Source organism: Strix uralensis, chromosome 16 (assembly GCF_047716275.1).
Source record: "Strix uralensis isolate ZFMK-TIS-50842 chromosome 16, bStrUra1, whole genome shotgun sequence".
NCBI classification, from domain to species: domain Eukaryota; kingdom Metazoa; phylum Chordata; class Aves; order Strigiformes; family Strigidae; genus Strix; species Strix uralensis.
Genome location: NC_133987.1, coordinates 20,405,108 through 20,425,851, shown reverse-complemented (window position 1 = coordinate 20,425,851; position 20,744 = coordinate 20,405,108). Strand labels below are relative to the sequence as shown.

At 53.7% G+C, this 20,744-nt stretch overlaps 3 protein-coding genes across 5 annotated transcripts; 2 read left to right on the top strand and 1 right to left on the bottom strand.

The window, feature by feature from the left end:
* Positions 1–1,094: 1,094 nt before the first annotated feature.
* On the bottom strand, positions 1,095–7,335 carry DCTN5 (dynactin subunit 5). The gene is made up of 7 exons (XM_074886627.1): positions 7,253–7,335; positions 7,030–7,098; positions 6,423–6,541; positions 5,862–5,973; positions 5,033–5,135; positions 4,220–4,311; positions 1,095–1,358 (listed from the first exon to the last, which is right to left on the bottom strand). The coding sequence occupies exons 1-7, from the start codon at positions 7,298–7,300 to the stop codon at positions 1,338–1,340; spliced, it is 564 nt and encodes a 187-aa protein (XP_074742728.1). The 5' UTR covers positions 7,301–7,335; the 3' UTR covers positions 1,095–1,337.
* On the top strand, positions 7,260–17,641 carry PALB2 (partner and localizer of BRCA2). The gene is given in 15 exon segments (XM_074886622.1): positions 7,260–7,370; positions 7,372–7,560; positions 7,644–7,703; positions 7,814–7,895; positions 8,342–10,261; positions 10,888–11,196; positions 11,305–11,699; positions 12,322–12,405; positions 13,550–13,711; positions 14,206–14,291; positions 14,559–14,720; positions 14,881–14,997; positions 15,360–15,447; positions 16,472–16,620; positions 17,399–17,641. Coding segments are annotated over 15 exon segments (4,146 nt in total). The 3' UTR covers positions 17,631–17,641.
* Positions 17,638–20,701, top strand: NDUFAB1 (NADH:ubiquinone oxidoreductase subunit AB1). Of its 3 annotated transcripts, XM_074886626.1 has the most exons (5): positions 17,638–18,123; positions 18,187–18,309; positions 18,438–18,525; positions 19,686–19,797; positions 20,527–20,701. In XM_074886626.1, the coding sequence occupies exons 1-4, from the start codon at positions 17,638–17,640 to the stop codon at positions 19,775–19,777; spliced, it is 789 nt and encodes a 262-aa protein (XP_074742727.1). In that variant the 3' UTR covers positions 19,778–19,797; positions 20,527–20,701. The 3 variants fall into 3 exon arrangements, with proteins under 3 accessions (XP_074742727.1, XP_074742726.1, XP_074742725.1); XM_074886625.1 differs by having other exon boundaries at positions 17,638–18,309; positions 20,530–20,701; XM_074886624.1 differs by having other exon boundaries at positions 17,638–18,309.
* The last annotated feature ends 43 nt before the right edge of the window (positions 20,702–20,744 follow it).

The window sequence follows — 20,744 nt, the reverse complement described above, 5'->3', positions numbered from 1 at the left end:
TTTTGCTGATTTTTACTCTGTAGAGTCCAGGTGCCGCTCCCGGTGGGATCTTCCACCCCTCCCACTGTCACCAAGGGTGACATTTTGGCAGTCGAGCCTAGCTGGGCTTGACCTTAAGGAGTTTTTGCCCCACAGAGATGCTGCCCCAGGGCCCGCAGAGCTGCTCCTGCCCTCACCCATGTTCTCACCCCGTCATCTGATCTTACTGCTGGCTGTCACGCAACAAAACGCCAACAGAAAATAACCAAAACCAGCACAAAAACCTGCCACAGCGCCTCGGCCCTCGAGCCTCCAGGCACACACGGTCCCACCCTGGTGAGACCGGGATGAGGACGGTGACTTTACCTCCTGCGGGTTCCCCATCCCCATCAGGGAAAGCTTTTTTCTTTTAGTCCTGGCCAGTATATTTCATGCCCTGGTCTGTGGTTGCTGCAGATGACACCCGGCTAGCCTTGAACTACTGGCACAAGGCATCGATTGCTCCAGGGTGGCTTGGGACCGAGCCATGAGCCTGCAGGTCACCGCAGCCAACAGCAAGGCTGTTGCTCCCCCCGTGGAGGGCGACGGGGGAAATTCTGCCCCGCACAAAGCAGGCAGGGCCTCTGCTCAGCGGGCGGCTTCGCCCCCTTCCCGCCCCGCAGCGGCTCTTCGCCCGCCCTTGCACCGAGCAGCTGCACTGGAAAGAGCCATCGGCATCCGGCCCAGCGCCTCTCGCAGCCCACAGCGAGCACAGAGCGAGAGAGAATCATGGAATGGTTTGGGTGGGAAGGGACCTCAAAGACCATCTAGTTCCATCCCCCTGCCCCAGGCAGGGACACCTGCCACTAGCCCACGTTGCCCAAAGCCCCGTCCAGCCTGGCCTTGAACCCTTGTGGGGAGGCGTTTGCTCCCGAGGGCTCTGAACACCCGGCAGTAAAACCAGTGCGGGCGGCCAGTCTTGGTCAGAGCAGGCTGGAGCAAAGCCCCCAGCATCAACGAAGCGATACAGCCACTCGGTGTTTGAAGCGGTCGGTGTTTGTACAAGATCCCTGGAAGGGGGGATTTCCCTCCCTGAGGGCCATGCTTCCCCATGCACCTGTGACGCAGCAAAGCCCTCCCTCGGAAGTCATGTTTTATTGCGCTGTGCTAGACTGAACGTTGCCATCGGAAACTCGTTAATTCCCCGGGGCTGTAGCAGCGCGCTGCAACCTACGGACACTCCGTCTTCCCAGAGCTGGCAGAGGCGAAGAGGTGAGCCCAGGTCAGAGGGATGCTTCAGAGGAGAGGAGGATAAAGTGGCCAAATCTAAGGAATGTTAACAGTGCTGGGTGTTTGAGATCTTCAGTGGCGACTTGGTTTTAGACCCTGGCAGAGGCCACCTTAACAGAGACAATAAAAGAGATTTTAATTAAGGGAGAAGGGTTGGCTCAGCCTGCTAGAAGGAAGAGTAGGCCAAGAAGGGCGTAACCGTGCAGTGACGTATCCCTCCGTGCGCTACAGCCGTGCTGCTCAAGCAATCGTGGCAACGCATCACCCGGGCTCCTCCGGCCGCCCTCCCATCCCTGCTCCCAAACTCGCCCCCTTCCCTCAGCAGCCGCCTCTTCCCACCCCCCTCCCTCCCCAGCAGCTTGGCGCTGCCCAACCGCGGCCGTTAATCAAGCGATCCCGGTGAAACTACTATGTGGTGTTGAAACTTTGAAGTGACACCATGGCAACACAGCACACACAGCCCCCTCCTGACCAAATATGCGGCTTCTGCGCTTCAAGGGACAGCAGCTGGCAAGCTAACGGGGCAAAGCAGCGCTCGCGAGAGGCAGCGCAGAGCCCTAAGCACCCGACTGGCAGGAAACCTCGTGAGAATCCCCAAACCCATCAGGCCTTGACAGGAGAGGCCTCCTATAGCCCCGCAAATGGCTTCTGCAAGGGCTAGTCGGATTGTGGACAGCAGGAACTAAACGTTTTTGGAAGCTGAAGTCAATTAGGAAGCTGCCTGTAGTACAAACGCAAGGAACACTTCATACTTTTTCACATAGGTAGAAAAAGTGGCGAGGCTGGGCCTTTCGCAGGGACCCAGGCGAGATGGCAGGAAGAACACAGCTTCCTTCTGCGCTTGTCTCCACTCCCACTTCAGGAGGGCTCGAGGAACGCAGCTGCCATTGAACACTGAACATTTCTGGCCAGCACAGGACTAGGTGGTACAAGGGTCCCGCTGAATCCAGGCTTCTAGCAGAACACTTCACCCCTGCTGGAACCAGCCACCACCTTGCTGCCGCAGGCAGCTCCACAGCACCAGCCTGGCTGCTGCAGCTTCAACACAGACTCAGCTTCTCGCCCCAGCTGCGCTTCCTGCCCTAAGCTGGCTCCTGCGCCTGCTCTTTTACAGAGTCATGCCAGCTACACCCAAAAGTGGGCCATTTCCAAGGGCTTGAAGCAATGCTACCGGAGCCACCGCTGTACCAGAGGTGTGCCTAACGATTCAGCGCTGAAGAGGATTTCACAGGCACTCTGGGGCTTTAGGATTCTCGCTTCAGCGTGAAGAAGAGAAGCGAAGACACTCTGGGTCAGAGCTGTTATAAAAGAACAATGCTGGAATCATTCGTGGGTGCAAGTCATCAGCTCAGAGGCAGAAAGAAGAAGCTGTTTCACACTGTACTTCGCTTTTTTAATGCGCTGACACTGTAATAGTCAGTAAAGTCCTGTAATAGTCACAGACCAAGAGACTGCGTGCGGCTCACGTGCCCAGGCACAGCAGAAACCTCACCCTAGTCTCAAGTTTGATTTGAAGAGTCACAACCTCGAGTCACTTGAACAACTGAAGATGCTTTAATTTATGTACAGTAAAAATACACACAAACCAGTCAGTGGCTTTACATTTGATTAACAGTAGTTACTACACACTTTAGTACTTGTAGGGCTGTTTGCTATTGAAGGAGTATCAGTACTTTGCATTACACAGAACAGCTGAAGGCTCCAGGGCCGCTGATCCCACAGCCACACACCTACTACGTAACTAATACGCGTCCTGGCCCCCAGCTGCTACACTACAACATGCAGGAGCCCCAGATTTAAAAGCTAGAGAAGGACGATGCTAAGCTTTAATAACACAACCAGAGCAGGCAGATTCATTTTTGGCCAGTTGTCTGGTACCAAGTCAGGTACACACAAGCGTCAGCTGTCTCCAACTTCCACAGAGCTGCCCCCAGTGAGAACTATTCCTGCTCTATCACATGTCCAAAATGAAATGTTCGCTCTTCCCAAGAAGTCTGAATCTCCTTCTTAAGTTTTATAATGCAGAAAAGCACCAAAGAGCTTTCTGAAAATATATAAACTGGGTAATAAATGGGGACGATTGCAGCATTCTCTCACCCACCTCCGGTTTCTGCTTGTAACTACCTACTTTCTGCTGCACTGAGTTCTGTGAGCGACGTGGCAATCCCCTTCCAAAGCCCTTTGGCTCTCTAAGGCCTGCGGTGTTCAGGAAGCGGAACACACCGAATGCTAACCCTGTGTGACGGGCGAGAGCACAGGACTGACGTCTGCTTCAAGAGCTCAAAGCTAAGAAGTGTCCTGTCAGGCGAGGCATAGAAAGACGGGTTTCAGTGTCAGCCAAAAGTCCTAAAGCCAGTCCCAGGATGATGAACACTATCCTGTCCCTACAGGAGTGTCTCAGTCACAGGGAGGAAAGGAAGAGGCCATCCACCCCAACACACAGGCCTGGGAACTGCAATTATTGTTCCAAAGGAAAGCACTGGGTCTACTGAACCAGTAACGGCCTGTAACACACCCAACAGCCACACAGCACTTCCGCTGGGGGATGGAGATTGCTTCTAGCAAACATAAACCCGCTCGCCTTAGGGCAGGAACAGAACGGACGTGAAAGACAGGCTTAGGCTGCAGAGTATGTGCTGGCAACTCTGCCTTGTTCCCTGGCTGCAACGGGGAGATGCTGCCCAAAAGGGAATTGTATCAGGTTTCCTAGCTCCAGAACATTTAATGGCACAATTCAGACAACATGGAATGAATAACATTCAAATGAACATACAAAGTTTAAACAACATGACACAGCAGCTTTCACGAGGGACTGCTTGGCCGGACCGTTAGTGTGGAGGAACACTCGCAGAAGCGCTCAGGGCAGTGGAGGGACGTGCCCTGGTCTCTCTGACCAATATCCCTCTCCCCGCCCCCAGAATACTCCTGCGTGCCTTTACTGCTCTGAAACATGGTAAATAGGCTACTAGACCTGAGTGAGCGGCAAGAACTTCTGGTAATAGCTCTTTGTGACATCAATCATGAGTTCCTGGGTACATTCCGGGAGCTCCCCAGAGAAGAGTCCTGGAAGAAGAACAAGGATATGACCATTCTTGCAGGAGAAAGCAGAAATAAGCACGCATTCAACATTCAAAGCAGCGACCCTTGAATTGTAAGTAAATAGTAATAGAACAGCAAAGGGCAATGCACCCCCTGGGACGGATGTCAGCCAGGCCGCTGCAGCCGCATCCCGCGACAGCTCCTGCTGTTCCTGTAAAAACCATCAGGAGATAAACCACAGAGTCTGCAATTCGTGCGATGAGATCTCCAGCACAGCCAGGTCCATCAGCAGGAACTAAACCTTCACATACCACAGTTTAACGTACCTACTTCCCTATTAACATACCAGTAACGAGCAAGCGGACCTCCTACAGAGCCTGAACCACTGAAATACCTGCAAAACCAGAAGCCACGGGAGGAGGAGGAGGAAGGAGCACTGCCTCTGCCAGAGCCTGGTGCCCGCTGGGTTCCAGCTCCTGAAAAGCTGTGGAACTTGCTGTACAGGATGGGCACAGCTGGCATCCCAGTAATGCTGTTCTGAGTAATCGTGTACCACCAACCTAGCGTACACTGAAGCAGTGAGTTTCACAAGTTAAAACTGCTACTTTTCACTTCACCAAGTGCCCTATACCTTTATTTCTAGGCACTAAATGCTAACAGGCAACTTTGTCGAAGCAATCTCATTTTAAAAGAGGAATACCCACGTCATCCACACTCTGTGCCAGTAAAGTTAGAGGGAGCATACCTGGGCAGCCCGAGAAGACTGTGAAAGGTGGGACTACTGTTTCAGGAGGTAGTACTGTGTTGTCTAAGATTTTGCAGCAGTCTTTCAAAACGCATCTACGACCCTAAAACAGAGATTAGATAAAGTTTATACTTAAAACACGATATGCTTTTGCTTATACCGATAAGTTACCTGCTTAAGTTTAACTGCTCAAAACACATTCTGTATAAGGGATCACAGGAATAAATCCTTACCCTGACTGAACGCTCTTCCCAACAGAATTAACTTTCTTTTTTGAGGAAAAACATCCATTTGCTCTCAACTAACACGTGTATGGGCAGGTGCATATTAACACATGTCAGTGTGCAAATCGGAGGCTAAAACCCAAGTGATGCAGCAATGTAGCAAGGCCTTCTCTAACTCAGCAGATGGCAATCTTGACTATTTTGTGTTATTTGCATACAAACACAATTCCACTCGTACTTCATGGAAAGGCTGCCTTCCCCCAACAGTCCCATTAGCCACAGGGATGGGTTTTCCAAACAGCAGTCAGCTGAATCCGCTATCCTCAGAAAAACAAGACTGAAAGCACCATTTTCTGTGGAGAAGGAACGGGAGGAGGAAGGAACAGCATGGAGTAAGTATGCTTGCTCCAGTCAGCTGGTGCAGACACCTCTCCACTCTTCACAGAATCGTCTACATTGGAAAAGACCTTGAAGATCATCCAGTCCAACCATCAACCCAACATTAACAGGTCCCAACTACACCATATCCCTCAGCGCTAAGTCGACCCTACAAAGCCTTAACAGTACTCAAGGGTTTAAAGAAAAGACTGAGAAAGGGCACTCACAATGACGCAGTTCTTGCCTATGTGCACATAGGAGCCAATCTGGGCTGCATTGACAACACAGTCCTCTTCTATGAAGACGTGATCACCAATGTGGAGAGGGAAAAAGGCCACCCTGTGACAGGAGAGTTATTTGTTGAGGCGTACAACAGAATGTTAGACCCAAAATCACCCTGGGGAGTGTCCCGTCTCCAGCTGACTACCAGAGGTAGATCTGATGCTAAGGAAGACAGAACAGTAACTGGTCGTTCTCATCTCTTTCTAAAGGATGGCACAAATTAGCAACAGGAAGACATTGTGAACAAACAGAGAACAAGTGAAACACGTTCTTCACTTCACTATTTTAATATATCCCAGCCTTTCCACATTATGGTCTGAGGGAATGCTAACCCTCAAGGCAAAGCTGAAAGTTTGAGGAAAGGGCAGGTTTAGAGGGACATATTTCTGCAAATTGCTGCAAAAGGAACACAGCCCTCTGAATACAGATCTCAGACGAGCTGATACATTTTATTTTAGCCATATAGATCTTAACTTCAATCTCCCTAAAGGAAGGAGACCTCTTACCCTTTACTAAACTTCTTGAAGGGAGGTCTAATGACACTGCGGCTTTTCACCACACAGTGTCGTCCAACCCGTACGTTTGCCAGGTCACCACGAATGATACAGTCGTTCATAACTATTGTCTGGAGAAGAAAAGAGAGATGAATGAGCTCCAATTTCCACCCGTGTTACCAGTTATTACACAGACTCATGCAGAGGTCAGGCCACTCCAGCACGATTACGGTACCTCACAGACGATTCTTTTAGTCAAAAGTGAGAACAAAGCAAACGCACAGGAGCCGGCAACCACCAGTTGTGCTCCCATCGTGCCAGCGAGCCGCGCAAAGTGAGCCGATACACAAAGCGAGGCTTAAGCACAAACAGAAATACGCCGTACTTCCATGCGTGAAAGCGCCACGATCTGCCCACACGCCGGGGAAGCTCCGTTTGTGTTCTCAGGGAGCAGAGCTCCGGTACCAGGGGGCCGACAGCGGCTGCCAGCGGACAGCAGAGCAGCGCGGGAGCTGCCGCGGTGGCGACAGGGCCCCTGCGCCTCGGCCGCGCTCCCCTCCCACTCCGCCGCGCTGTACCGGGGCGGGGGGACACCGCAGCCCGCCCCCCCGCTGCCTACCTTGCCGTTGAGAACGATGTTCTGGCTGCCGCACAGCACGGACTGCCGGCTCACCTTATTGCCGGACGCCTGAGGGGAGAAGGGCCGGGTCACTGCGGCCGCTCGGAGCCCCCGGCCGCCCCTCCCAGGCCCCGCCGCCTCCCGGGCCCCGCCGCCGCCACCACGCCCCAAAGAGCCCTACTCATCCCCCTCAGCCGACCCCCCCTCCCCGGCCCCGCCGCACCGTCTCGATGTACTCGGACTTGTTGTAGAGCATCTCACTCAGCTCCATGGCGGCGTCGCCGCTTCCGCACAACCGCTCCCCGCTTCCGGTGCGTCACTTCCGTCCGCCGGACCTGCGCTTTCGCCGCGGGCGCAGCCAATGGCGGCCCGGTTGCCATGGCCACGCGCCGCCCGCGCGCCGTCCGCTTCCCGCGGGGGGCGGCCATGTTGGGGCCGGAGACCGTGGAGGAACCGGAGACCGTGGAGGAACCGGAGACCGTGGAGGAACCGGCGGCCGCGGGAGCCCTCAGCGGCGCCGAGAAGGAGAAGGTGCGGGGCTGGGTGGGACCGGGCGAGGCCTGTGGCGGCGGGCGTGGCGCGGCGGTGCCAGCCCGGTGCGTTGTGTCTTGCAGCTGAGGGAGAAGCTGGCGCTGCTGAGGAGGGAGTACAGCGAGACCGTCAGCAGGCTGCGGGTGAGCGGGCCGGGGACGGCGGCGGGGCGGGATGGGGGCTCGGCCCGGCCGCACGCGGGCGGAGGTACCGGGAGGCCGGTCCCAGCCCTCCGCCGGTGTTGTGTCCGCAGCGGGCGCGGCGAGCGGAGCGAGCCCGGAGCCACGGCCAGGGCACGGCGGCGGAAGGAGACCGGCGGGAGCGGAGCCCCCCAGGTAGGAGGTGGAAAGGCGGCCTCTCGCTTCGGGGCGGGTCGGCCGGAGCGCCCGGAGGGCCCCGCCAGCTGCCGTGGGCTTCCCCTTGTCCTCCCCCGGCGGCGGGTCCGGACGCCCGGTCCATGATCGCCTCCTGTGCCCCCGCGGCCCGTCCTGCCCGGGGGGGACAGAGCAACTCCCGGCTGAGCACCCGGCTCCGCTGTCCCCTCTGCAGCTGCTGCCACAGCCGCTGCCCCCCGTACCCCCACCCGGCCTTTCCAGTGCTGCCGAGTCGCCTGCAGTAACACTCTCCTTTCCTCCTCCCCAGGTCTGCAGCACGCTCTCATCCCCACTGTAAAATCCCCCTCTTTCGCTTCTAACAAAACCCTCTAGTTTTACTGTGTGATGTTTTTCTTGGACAGGACTTTGCTGGGAGTATTTTACACGTGTAACTTTCTTTCCCACAGCTTCTAGAGATAACATATCTCCTAGTGCTGACAAACATGAAACCTCTCAGCTACAGACTAAAACCTGCTCTGATCTTGACACAGAGAAGAAAACATCTGTCCCATTTAAACACATTTCCGAATTCTCCAATAATGAGGTTAGCCTGCAGGACAGCTCACAGGTGGAAGGCGTACAGGCTAGCCAGGAAGACCTGCGCTCTGGAATCGTTAGGCCTCCCCCTGAGGAGAAAAAACCCCAAACCTCCAGCTTGGTGAAGCTGAGGAGACGGACGAAGGCTCTGGCATTGGAGCAAAGGGAATCAGTGTGCGATGTGCGTCTAATCAACGCTGATGAGATGGCGAAAAATCAAACTGCCAGGACAGAGGAACTGCGGTCACCAGTCTTCAGGCGAAGCTGTCTCTCTGACACTGGGGAAAACGCTCAAAGAGAATCCAGGCCAGCACTTGTGCAGGGAGAACAAAAGGGTTTCCCTCCTCCCGGTGCGACATTAGGACTTGTACAAGACGTGCTTGAAGCCAGTGTCCCTCCAGGAGCGCCTGGGCTGTTCCCGTGTGTGCTGAGGGGCAGCAGCCACGTCTGGCAGCCTGAGTCCCCAAGTGCTGTGGCCACATCCAATGGCCGTGAGCCTGCATGGCCGTGCCCAGAGAACAGTGACTCACTTTTACTTGACACCAGTGGTGATGGAGGAAAAGAATCCTCCAGTGTAATAAAACAAACGGACAGTGAAAGCATGTGTGAAGATCAGGGAGAGTTACACGGGCTCTTGGATTTAATGTCAGAAAATGAAGTATTGCCTGCTGATGGAAATAACACTATAACGAACGACAGCAAAACCCATGAAGGAAACCGCAGTGACACTAATGACTTAAATCCCTTTCCTACAGATCTTGCTCCAGGCAATGTTGAAGAACTGTTGGAGAATCAACAGCTTGAAATTCAGTCAAGGCTTCCTCACACAGAAGAGGTGACAGCTCCTGACAGTGCACTGAACTCTTGCACGGTGGTTGAAGGGCTTCTCTTTCCAGTTGAGTACTACGTCAGGACAACTCGCCGTATGTCTAACTGCCAGAGGAAAGTGGACCTAGACGCTGTAATTCTCAGCCAGCTGGGCAGAAGCAAGAAAGGTCAGCGAAGTAAGTGCAAGCAGAAAGATGCAAATTCAGATTGGCCATCCCAGGAAAGAGTTGAAAATGATTTGGAGTCGGAGATCGTGCTGTTCCCTTTTCTTGGGGCAGAAAATGATCCAGCAAGTTCAAGCAGTCCTCAGAAATCTCTTCCTGTGTCCAGTGGTAGCAGCACTTCACTTGGATCGAGTTCTCAAAACAGTGTCACTAGCACAAAGCGAGATCAGAGACGATCACAGAGGAAACAAAAGGGAAGAAGAAAGTCTGCTTGCACACCCCCTGTGCATCAAGGGTCACAGGAGCTTATAGAGAGCTTGGATCTCATAACACCGAGGGGAAGTGGTCGTCTGCTGTCAAATGAGTGTCAGAGTGCAAAGCAAAACTGCGAGGCTAATCTTGAAAAATCACCTTCAGATGAGAGAAGGTTGTCTGCTGCTGCAGCTCTTGGGTCTGGAGAGACAGAAGTGACTGGTGCTGTGCAGCCAGCGAGCGCTGATCCTCCTCCTGGAGAAAGCCAAGTGCTTGGCAAATGCTGTAAGACTCTGTCAGAACAGGTTCAAAATCCACTTCAGAGCAGCAATTCTCTAAACCCAGGGAATGAAACTTTTGCCAGCCACATAGGAGATCTGGAAGCCAACTTAAGTGTGAGTCAGGTGGATAAACAGCCAGTGGAGCACGTGAAGAACCAGCACGTGCGCGGACCCTGCAGGGCTGAGCAGCTCCTCGTGCTTGACGTCCCCCTGCGCCGCTCCCTGCGTTCCTCTGCGAGGCAGCGAGCCAGCTGTGCCTCAAAAGGTACTTTGCTCCCTAAAACTGAGCACAGCCCTGAAGCGTCCCGGTGAGCGCACGCGCTGCTCTTCGCGCCCGGCCGTGGTTTTTTATTCAAGAAAATCTGGTGTGGGTTAACTATTATTTTTTTTAAATAAGAGAGATTTTTTAAAATTTAGATCATGGTGGTGCCCACATTCCTTGAACAATTCCAGAGACTTCTGCTTCAGCACAGTGACGGGGGGCGAACAGCAGTGCGTGGAACAGGAGCAGGGCTGGGAACTCCTTGAGCTGCCTTTGCTGCGGAGCCAATGTTGTGCACACTGGACCTGATTTTCCAGCAAATGGGTGTACATCTGTTTCTCCAACTAAGTCTGCATATTAATGATTTTTTTTTAAGTGCTGACAAGCGTGAAACACAAAGAGTAGCATTACAGCCTGAGGGTCTGTGAGTATTGTGAATATTTTATCCCAAAAAACTGGGATAAAACCAAACCAAACAAAGTGACTGAGCACTTGGTCAGTTCTGGCAGTCTTTGGCAGCGGCATTTTAGTTGAAGGTTTGATGCAGAGCGATTGCAGAGTGTTATGTCTTGCTGGTTACTTTATGATGTGATGTTCTCTCTTGTGTTCTTGTGTTTTTCTTTGTCTAGATGACAGCAGAAGAGCATGTAGCTCTCCAGAGAGTTCAGAGGGTCCTGCTTCTCTTGGCCTCCCTGCGGAGGACCCCGATACTTGCAGCTCTCTCTTCTCCTTCCGCAGTCTCCAGGGGCTGGCCTCCAGACTGGGTATCAGAGACTTTCACTTGCCGGATGAGGAATTTGGACTACTAAAACTTGAGAAATTAGAATCTTCCCCTGTGAATGACTTGGAGGTTTTTGTTCCGAGTGTGTTTGGAGATGGTGTGGCTGCAGAAGACGTGCAGGATGCACAAATGAATCCAGAAGAAAAAAGTCTCAAAAGTAATTTGATTTTGCCTTTCAAAAATGGATTGCCCAAGTTACCTCACATGGACAGCCCAGCTTCCAAGAAGGAACTTTCCACCCATGAATTGCTATTTACTCCCACAGGGACCGTCTTAGCTGGTGCTCCCACGCAGCCTGAGTCTCAGATTTTCTCATCTGCTTTCCCTGTCGTGGGTGCAACCCCAGCTGTCTCACCCTCAGCATGCAGCCAGGTCTTCCCCGAGACACCTTCTGTCCCCGCCTCGCAGGCGAGCCTGCGTTCCCCTGAAGGAGCATCTGCCCAGGCCGTGGCTGCTGGGGAGTGTGAAGGCTCTGCCACTCCGCTGCGCTTGAACAGCCGTGGCGCCGGATCTGCTGGAAAAGAGGAGGAACAAGGTACAGCGTTTCCTTTAGAAGCTGAAGCAGGTCCTGATAATAAATCTGGTGAGGCTGTGGACGTGGAGAAGCATCAGCAGTCAGAGAGCAAACAGCAGAGATCCTGCAGAGCTGCTCCCGAGCAGGTAATGATCGGCCTCTTTGCCAAGGGTACTGAGCCAGTGGGTTTCTGGGCGAATCCCTTTCCCAGAATCTCACCTGACATCAGACCAAAGACCCCTTTGCATCCTCGCCCTGCATGCGGTCTTTTAGCCAACATAGTAAATGTTTGCTTTTCATCTGTTGCCTATGCTCTTTTGACCTCAAGAGCAAATTCTTTAAAATGCTGCTTGATGGAACTGGAGATGGGGGTTTCAGTGCTTGTTGCAGGCTGCGTGTCTGAAACGTCTACAGGAACAAAATGGTTCTGGTGCCCACATAGTGTTGGTCTGCCTTCAGGAAAATTTTCAGCTGGGATTTGGTAAAGGAGATTAAAGAGCCGGCATGCGGGATGGGTACTGAGACAATTACTTGTCTCTGAAGGCTGAGACGCAAAGTGATGGTAAAAGGCAATTTTCAGGTGAAACCAGGAAATAACCTGTCTGGGATCTATTGTTTTTCAAAGACGTGCAAGTACAAAAAGAGATGCTTCTGCCATAGCTGTCAAACAGCTGCATGCAGAGTGAATTCGCGCTTCTGCCTCATTCTTGCAGGTGCTGAATGTAATTTCAGAGTTGAATTATCCTCATTCTTTACTTGTTTTTGCAGAAAAAAGATGTAGTGGAACAGTTGACTCTGGTACCGCTTGATGACCTGCGAGAAGAGAGCTTGCAGCTTGTCTCAAAGCTAAAGGTGGGATGACATCAGATCACTGTTTACTGAGTTGGCAGCAGCTCTTTAATACCAAGTTTAACAGAGATGCAGAATGGCTAGTTGAACAAGATAGATGGCTGTCTAATTTGATCAGTTCTGTGTTCACTTGTGGTAAAGCATGCTGAAAGGTTAGATTGCTGTATGTGTCCTTTTGACTGATAAAGGATTTCAGTGTTTGTTTCTGAATAATGAATGTCTAAACACATGCAAATGCCTTAACAAACAGAACTGCTGCATTTTTCTTCAGCCCGGGTGAAATGATCTCAGCCCTTGTACCCCTGTTGCCTGCCCTGTGGCTCCCGTGGCCTCCTGTCACCATTTCAGGCACTTACTAACCCAGTAACGAACAGATTTTGTGGGGGACTACAGCGCTGCCAAATGCACGTGTTGATGTTCACATCCTTCTGGAACGGAGCCTCGGTTGCACATGCCGTGGCGAAGGCAAATCTCGCCCGGGGCTGTTTGCACAGCGGAGCCGTGGGCTCTTCTTCCCACGGCCGTGTCCCCTTGGTGTCCTCTGTCTTGCAGCAGGTAGAGAAGGGTTGGCAGGTGAGGAAGCCACATCTGTGGCCAAGCCCACTGAACTTGCCAGGGGCTGGGGCACCTCTAGCTTTTCCAAACCCACGTGCAAAGTTTTGCTCCAGGAGCAAGCTGGGGGGTAGCATAACCAGCCAAAAATAACATGGCTGAAGGTGAAAACTTTTTTTCAAGGGGGAAGAGAAGCCCTTGCTTTGTGCAGTTTTAAACTTGGTCTGTGCTACCGCCAGTCCCATCTCCCGTTTGTGCAGTGAGGGAAGCAAGTGCCTGGGTGGCACTCAGGCTTTGCTGTGGCTGTGCCGTGGCACCCTCAGTCCTGTCCCAGCTCTGGGCTCTGCCAGGTCCCCATCGTTTCAAACAACAAGTGATTTTTGTGAAGTGAGCCAATATCTTTGCTGCTCTGAGGGTGAAACCCACCTGCCTTGTTTTCCTTGGTGCCTTACTGGCACTTTACTCATAAGCCTGAAGTTTTAGCCTCAAATTCTCATCACGCTGAATGCCAAGCATTTTTCTCAGGCTCAACCTCCAGCTGGGTTAGATAACCATGTCTATTGGAAGAAAACCAGTGCCATTTTGTTTTGGACAGGATTGTTCAAGTTCCTGCGCCGTGGATGTGAGCGCGGTGTGGTGGGAAGCAGCTGGCTGCAGGGAGCTGTGTGTGGTGACTGCCTCTGAGAGTTCTGTCTCCCTGTGGAAGCCTCTGCCGGCCGCCCGCTGGGGAAGGGTCTATACGTGGCTGTTTGGAGAGGTATGAACACAATCCTTATGTCTAGAATTGAGGGCAACTTCCTTGTCCTGTGTGTTAGTCCCCAAGATACAAGGAGCTTGCAGTCTGGGGCCCAAGGTGAGTTCTTTAGGTGGCATAAATTCTTCATTCTGCCAGGCCACAGAGGAGAAGGACTTGCACTGCTGATGGAGAAGGCCAGCAGCTCGTGTGGTCGCGTGTTATCTGCTGGAATTCAATGCTTCATCTGCTGAATGGTGGCTGCACTGCAGCCACTGGCTTGTGCTCTTTCCCTTACGCTTCCTGGAGACAGTCTGGTCTCTTATATCAACAGGGATTGATTGATGTATTACGTGAACAGTCAACAGAGAGTTCAGCTGTTAATCTAAGTGTGCTTCCTCAGAGGGATCTGAAAATCAGTTCTGCTGAATGTCATTTTGCTTGAAACACTCTAGAAAATAGGAATAAAGTCAAAGGGACATTGTGGGTGACACTGAATTCTTGTTTTGCTGTCCTAGATTCCTGTGATACAGATCGTTCCTCTGCCGGACACCTGTAATCTCGTGTGCATAGCATTGGGAGATCTGGAGATTGGAGAAATAAGGTGGTGTATTTATGTCTTACTAGTGCTTTGCACCCTACACAGCTCCTCTTGTGTAGGGGTTGAAATTACCTCTTACTAATGTGGCACTTTCTCAGTTGCTTTAACAGTTGGAAAATATGGAAGGGATTTCTAAAAATCGACTATAAAGACTTGCTTATTCGCCCCTGGAGGTGGCAGACTGTTTAAACATACGCTTATTTTTATACGTGGTGGCATGTTTGAGTTATGCTTCCTTCTGTCATTAGGCATACTTTTCTCTTAATTTAGGCTCTTGCTTTATTCTTCTGAGAATGACTCATTCAAGCAGTCACTAGTGAAAACTGGAAATATAAAAGCTGTCCTCGGCCTAAAGGGCAGGAGGCTGGTCAGCAGCAGCAGGACCGTGCAAGAGCAGCAAGTGGAAATAGTGTCGCTTTCAGAGGCAGGAAGGTGAGTCCAGTGGGTTTGGGGTGGTCTCAGTGTGGCAGCTGGAAGAAAAGGAAGGAAACATCTCCGATGTGGAGAAGTGTTCCTCTTCTTTCTGGAGATGTGTGGAGTGCAGAACACATTATTCTGACTGCCTTTTCTCACTCGCTCATCTGCTGCTCAGGAGCAAGGACAGACAGACTTTGATGCCCCCCGAAGAAACTGTTCTAGCTTTTGCTGAAGTGGAAGGAATGCGAGACGCCCTGGTTGGCACCACTGCAGTGAACAGCGTTGTGGTTTGGTCAGTGTTTCCTTGCAGGGAAATGGTTTAGCTCGCAGGTGTGCGTGGGGCAACAGCCAGCCGCAGGCGTTACCCGGGGGTGTTGGCTGGCAGCTGGTTTGCCTGTGAAATGGTGATTGTCTAAGGGGCTGCAGCCTGGCAGTTACCCTCTGGCCAGGTGGGTAGATGGGGAATGAACCGCGTGCTCCGATTCCACTCGCTTTGCGATGTATTTGTTACACCTCCTCCTGCGGCCTCTTGCCTTAATTTGGTTTATGCAGAACCAAAACTGCCCCTGTCTTGCACAGTGGCGTAACTGTGATTAAAAAATAACAGGTAGAGGATGGAAATGCAGTCAGAACTTGTATTTTCACCCGCTGCAGGAATCTGAAAACAGGCCAGCTCCTGAGGAAAATGCACATTGGTTATTCCTACCCAGCTTCCATCTGCCATCGAGCATATTCTGACGCTGTACGTACGTGAAGCTTGGCCCACAGTTTGTGTGTGGACTGCACCGACTGTGGTGGGGACTTACAGGGTTAGAGTTTCTAGAGTGGATTGAAATACCAGCTGTGTTTAGATACACTGAAGGTATTTCAAAGGCAGATAGGATAACCAGGAGAAATAAGCCACACTGGCTACCTCGAATTCTTGACTTTCTGCGGCGTATTAATAAAAACAAGAGCGCCCTGCATTGAAGTGTAGTCCAGAGCAGCAGCTCTTGCATGTGGGAAGCAGAAGTTCTGCTGCCCAGGGCTGGGCCTGGGCGAGTCCTGTCTCGCACGTGGGTGGGTGCCAGCGTGGTGCCAGCCCCTGCCCTTGCCGGAAAACCAACGTGCCGTGGTTGTTATTTCCATACACCCCCAGCATATCAACTGTTTAAAACCAAGGTTCATACTAATGATTCTTTCCCACTTGCTTTCACCTGTACTGTGATTCCCAATGGATTTTTGTAGTTTATCAAGGATTTGGTTGTTTTCAGTGAGCATTTAACCTTTCGGGACAAGGATGGCTTGTCCGCTAACGATGGCTTGAGTCAGGCTTTTGGAGACTTCCTCAGAAGGTCTATCCCAGCGTATTTCATGCTGGCCTGTGGCTGTTCTGAGAGCTGCTTTTTTCAGCTGTCCTGGTTTACATGGAATTCCTGTTAAATTTATAAACTCCTAGGGATTAAAATGAGGCCCAGAAATTTTACTTTAAATGTCACCTCATCCTACAAGTTTAGCTTTTCCAGACAGATAAGTGCATAAATCCATTGTGTCACTGAGCTGTTATTCCGCTGTATTGCATCAGCCCTTATCAGTCAGCAGCTGCTTTGGGTTTTATCTAATTTGATAAGGAAAGTAAACCGTTTCTATCTTGCTCAGTAAAGATAATGCATCACTGCCCATGGCTTTGATTATAGGGAGAATGTACCAATTAATTTTTGGAAAATTCTTTGGGTTATTTCCCCTCTTGCTGTTGTTTTTAGTGATGTCTTTCTCCTGTGTATCAGGGCCTTCTGTTTGTTGTTTTAAGTCATCCACACGCCAAAGAGAGCGAGTCCTGCGGAAACGCTGCGTTCCGTGTGATAGCATTCAACCCCAAAACAGCCAGGAGCGCGGCGGTGACGTTCTCCTCCCTCCCGCCCGGGCATGCTGGAAGGCAAGTACCTCGGGGACCGTGAGCCGGCTTCGTGATTTTGGGGTGCTTTTGGGGGAGAATCACTCAACGAGCCGAGTAGCGCTGCTGGCACGGGTCCCTTTGCCATCTCGCCGGTGATAAGGGGCCGCATCCGTCCCTGCTGCTTGTCCCGTGCGCGGGGCGAGGCTGTCGGCCGTTTCCTGCCCGCTTCCCGCGCCCGTCTGCGCGCTGACCTCTGAGCTGCCGGCGTGGCCGCGCGGTGAGGGCCTCCCTCATCCTCTGCGCGGGGACGCGCTCGTCTGCCTCCCCCCACAAAGCCCTTGCGGAAATGCTGTGTCCAGGCTCATCAACCCCCCAGGCGAAACCCCGGAGAAAGCGTCTGCGGATGGGGCGGTCAGAGCCTTTGTGCTGTCGGAGCTCTTCGCTGGGTTTGTTTATATCAAGCAGCTGTTGCAGGCGGGTGACCTTTTCCTTCCTCTGTCTTGCATTTTGAAGACTAAGCTGTTCAGGCTCGGTCTCGCAGTGCACTCGCGTAAGAAACGTGACAGATGTGCACAAGTATGGGCGGATTGAGATCTTGTCCTCCTGAACAATTTCCAAGTATGTCCTGAGGCTGCGGAAGGATTGTCTTGACATCCTTTGTTCTCAGGTGCCCTGAGAATACAACATAATGTAGCCTGGCTTCCTACAGCTGCCTTAAATTATTAATTCTGTACATGAACAACTCATTTAAAAAATGATGCGATCCTGTTTTCACGAACAACCGGCAGCGCCGTGACCCCTCTGTGTACGACCGTAGGTACCTGGAGGGTGACGTGAAGGATGCCTCAGCCGCGGCCGTGCTGACGTCGGGAGCCATCGCGGTGTGGGACCTGCTGCTGGGGTGCTGCGTGGCCCTGCTGCCCCCAGACCCGGCGGGCACCTGGGCGCTGGCCCGCTGGGCCACCACCACGGCCTGCCTGCTGGCCGGGCAGCGAGACGGCACTGTCTGCCTGTACCGGTACCGGCAGCCCCAGCCAGGAGCGGCTTGACGGAGGAATGGGGGGGCGAGGGCCCGCAGCACTGGCCACCGCCTCGGGGCTGCCGGTCCCGGGGGGCGTGGGCCGGGCACTGGGGGTGTGCAGTGTCATTAAACCTCTTGGCTTTGGAACGACTCTGTGCCTGCTGCCGCGCCGTGCCCTGCCCGGGGCTCCCGGGGATCTAGCGCGGGCTCTACCGGGGCCTTCCCGGGACTGGGGGGCTGCCTGGGGGCTCTGCGGGAGCGGCCTGGCCTCCGGCCGCCAGGGGTCGCTGCCGCCGCCGCCCCGCCCCGTGGCCGCTCCGCCCCGCCGGGCGCGCGGTGGCTGCCGGGCGCGGCGCGGTGCCCGCTGGGAACAGGTCACCATGGCGGCCCGTGTCCTCTCGGCCTGTGTCCGCCGCCTCCTGCCGCGGCCGCCCCCGCTCGCCCCGCGCCCCGCCGCTCTCGCCACTCTCTGTCCCCGTCGCCCGAGGGCCCCGCCGGGCGCGGCCCCGCCGCTGGCGCAGGTGAGGCCCGGGGCGGGCGGGGGCGGCCCGGCGCTGCCCCCGGTGCTGCCCGGTCTCTTGCAGGTGCCGCGGGCGGCCTGGCCGCCGTGCCGCCGCTTCTCCGACCTGCCGCCCCTGACCTTGGCGGACATCAAGGACCGCGTCCTCTACGTCCTGAAGCTGTACGACAAGATCGACCCGGAGAAGGCGAGTGGGGCCGGGGCGGGCGGCCGCGGGCACCGGGAAGGCCAAAGGCTCCCGTTTAACGCGGAGGTCCGGCTCCTGCCGCACTGAAATGGCCGCGGCCAGCTGATACTCGTTTTTTGTTCCCCCAGCTGACGGCTGAGTCCCACTTCATGAAAGATCTGGGTTTGGACAGTTTGGACCAAGTAGAAATCATCATGGCTATGGAAGACGAGTTTGGTAATTCAGAGCTGTGCATGCTTGGATTCATCGCTACCTTTTTTTTTGTTTTTTGGCTAATCCTTAAGCGCAGCACTAGCCAACGAATATTAGATCTTTTCTCTAAATGGTAACATTGAATTTTCACTGACGTAATTCAACTCGTGCCATCCTCAGTCAGTGAGACGTGCGCTGGCTGCTGGTGGGAGCCAGGAGAAGGCGTCTGTCCGTCTGCCTCTGGGGACACTGCCTGCCTGTCTCTCCACGCCCCCCACGCCCCCCTCGTATTGTTGGGGAGGGGGAGAGGGGGGACAGCAGCGTGTGAGCGAGGGCAGCCCATGGTGCATTTAGTGTGAAGCCTGCAGCTGGAGCTGAAATCACAGATATTCCAGGTGTTTCCTCACCAGAATTTTTTCATCCTCAATACTTGATGCTACTAGGAAAAAAAAAAAAAAAAAGATGTTTTTTGCTTATTTATTTTCCAAGTTTCTTTTTACTTCATTTTGGACTTCTTCATCCTTTCATTTAAAGCTCATAAATTCTGGAGTACATGCCTCACCTGTCACACTGGGTCACAAACGTCCGTGAGGTTTGGTTGTTCCCTAAAACAAAACACCTAGGCAGGTGTTTCAGAGTGTTTGCTGATGCGGTGTGTTTAACCCACGTGCTGTGTGCCGTGCGTGGAGCGTTAGTGTGTGGCCACAAGGACTGGAAAGAAGATCATAAGTTTTCTGGAACGTATTTGTGATGGGTTCCACTGCCGAGAGCCCTTGTGCTCCCTGTCCCTGGCTGTGGCTCCCTGTGAGCTGTTGCTTGTACGAGCGCTCGGCAGCTCCGAGCAGCCGGCTCTGGGCCCTGGCCTGCCTGCAGGTACCAAAAGCACCCCCTCCCCTCGCCACGGGTGGCTGTGGGGGTGCTGGGGAGGCGTTGGTGGCCTTAGCCCATCGAGGGGCAGTTGCCGCTGGCTGGGTGGCTCCGCTGCCTCTGCCCCGTCCTGCGCTCAGGAGCAGCGCGGTGCCCAGCGGAGCGCGGGGCGGAACTCGGTGAAGCGCTGGCTCTGCCTGGCACAGCCCCCTTGGCCTCATCCCCCGCCGAGCTGCCTCTGAGCCAGCAGGAATTGCTTCCTTTAGCCTTGCTCCCGTTTCCGTTGTTTTGGGCTAAATCTGTGCCCTTTCTTCCAGGATTTGAAATTCCTGATGGAGATGCAGAAAAGTTAATGTGCCCACAAGAGATTGTAGATTACATCGCAGATAAGAAGGATGTTTATGAATAAAACCAGGTCTTCAAAGCCGAGTAAGTAGCAACGTGCTCCCGCGAGCGTCTCGGGTAGCGCCGGGGCCACACGTGCTGCGGGCAGAGGGGAGCCGAGGCCCCTGCGGCTGGCAGAGTCGGGCAGGGGGCTGGCAGCAGCTGCCCGCGCCGAGCAGCGAGGATGAAGTGTGTGTGTGTTTTCCGGAGGGAGGATGTGGGGCTCGGCGACCTTCCGTCTCGCCCTGCGTGCCGCTTCCGGCGCTCCCCTTACCCGTGGCTCGTTTAGTAGATGGCAAACTGATTTTAGTCATGAAAGTCTGTCTCCTCCCAGCTGCTGGGCTGTGCACAGTGGGGGGCAAGCACCCCCAGAGGGGTGGTAGCCCAGCTCTCAGCTGCCTGAGGTGACCCTGCCGCAGCCAGGGACTGGAGCAGGAAAGGAAATGGGCAGGAAAGGGTTATTGGAGCGACGGCCCTGAGGGGCTCTGGGGCTGCAGGGGAAATGAGCTGGTGGCCTCACTGGCCTCAGGCCAGCGGCAGCAGCAGACTGTCCACGTTCCTGTTTGTTCCTGTGCGCGTTTGGGGCTCCCCCACACGCTGGGGGGGCTGTGCCCCTCTGCCACACTCTGAGCCCCTGACTCTCCGAAAGACCTGGGGGTCCTACTGGGGGGAGTCAGCGTGTCTTGTCTCAGCCTGACCCGCTGCTTTCGGCCCTTAAAATGGTCATTCTTGGTTGCTGAAATACTAAACGTGTGGATTTTTTTTTTGTTTTAGCAGGAGCTGTCTCTCCCACTTGGACTGGGCTGGTGGCAGCGGGTTTGACTATAATTGCACGCGCCGTGCCGTGGCTGCTTTCGTCGGAAAGTTGTACTTGGACGTTGTATTTAAAGCTGTCTGAATGTGTTGTCCTTCAAAAACAAGAAAAAAAAGGAATAAATCCATAAGCCCAGTGCTGGGTCAGCTGGCGTGTCCCTTTCCCGCTGGCGGTGGCT

Bases quoted from the DNA above. Each gene is read 5' to 3' on its own strand.
- DCTN5 (XM_074886627.1), bottom strand. From the start codon at position 7,300: ATGGAGCTGAGTGAGATGCTCTACAACAAGTCCGAGTACATCGAGACG. The intron at 5,136-5,861 runs GTGAGTGCCCTT...TCTCTGTTTTAG, and splicing joins TAGGCAAGAACTGCGTCATT to GGTCGTAGATGCGTTTTGAA. The intron at 1,359-4,219 runs GTCTAGTAGCCT...GTCTCTGTTAAG, and splicing joins AGTTCTTGCCGCTCACTCAG to GTGGCCTCTGCCAGGGTCTA.
- NDUFAB1 (XM_074886625.1), top strand. From the start codon at position 17,638: ATGGGGGGGCGAGGGCCCGCAGCACTGGCCACCGCCTCGGGGCTGCCG. The intron at 18,310-18,437 runs GCGAGTGGGGCC...TTGTTCCCCCAG, and splicing joins ACAAGATCGACCCGGAGAAG to CTGACGGCTGAGTCCCACTT. The intron at 18,526-19,685 runs GTAATTCAGAGC...CCTTTCTTCCAG, and splicing joins GGCTATGGAAGACGAGTTTG to GATTTGAAATTCCTGATGGA.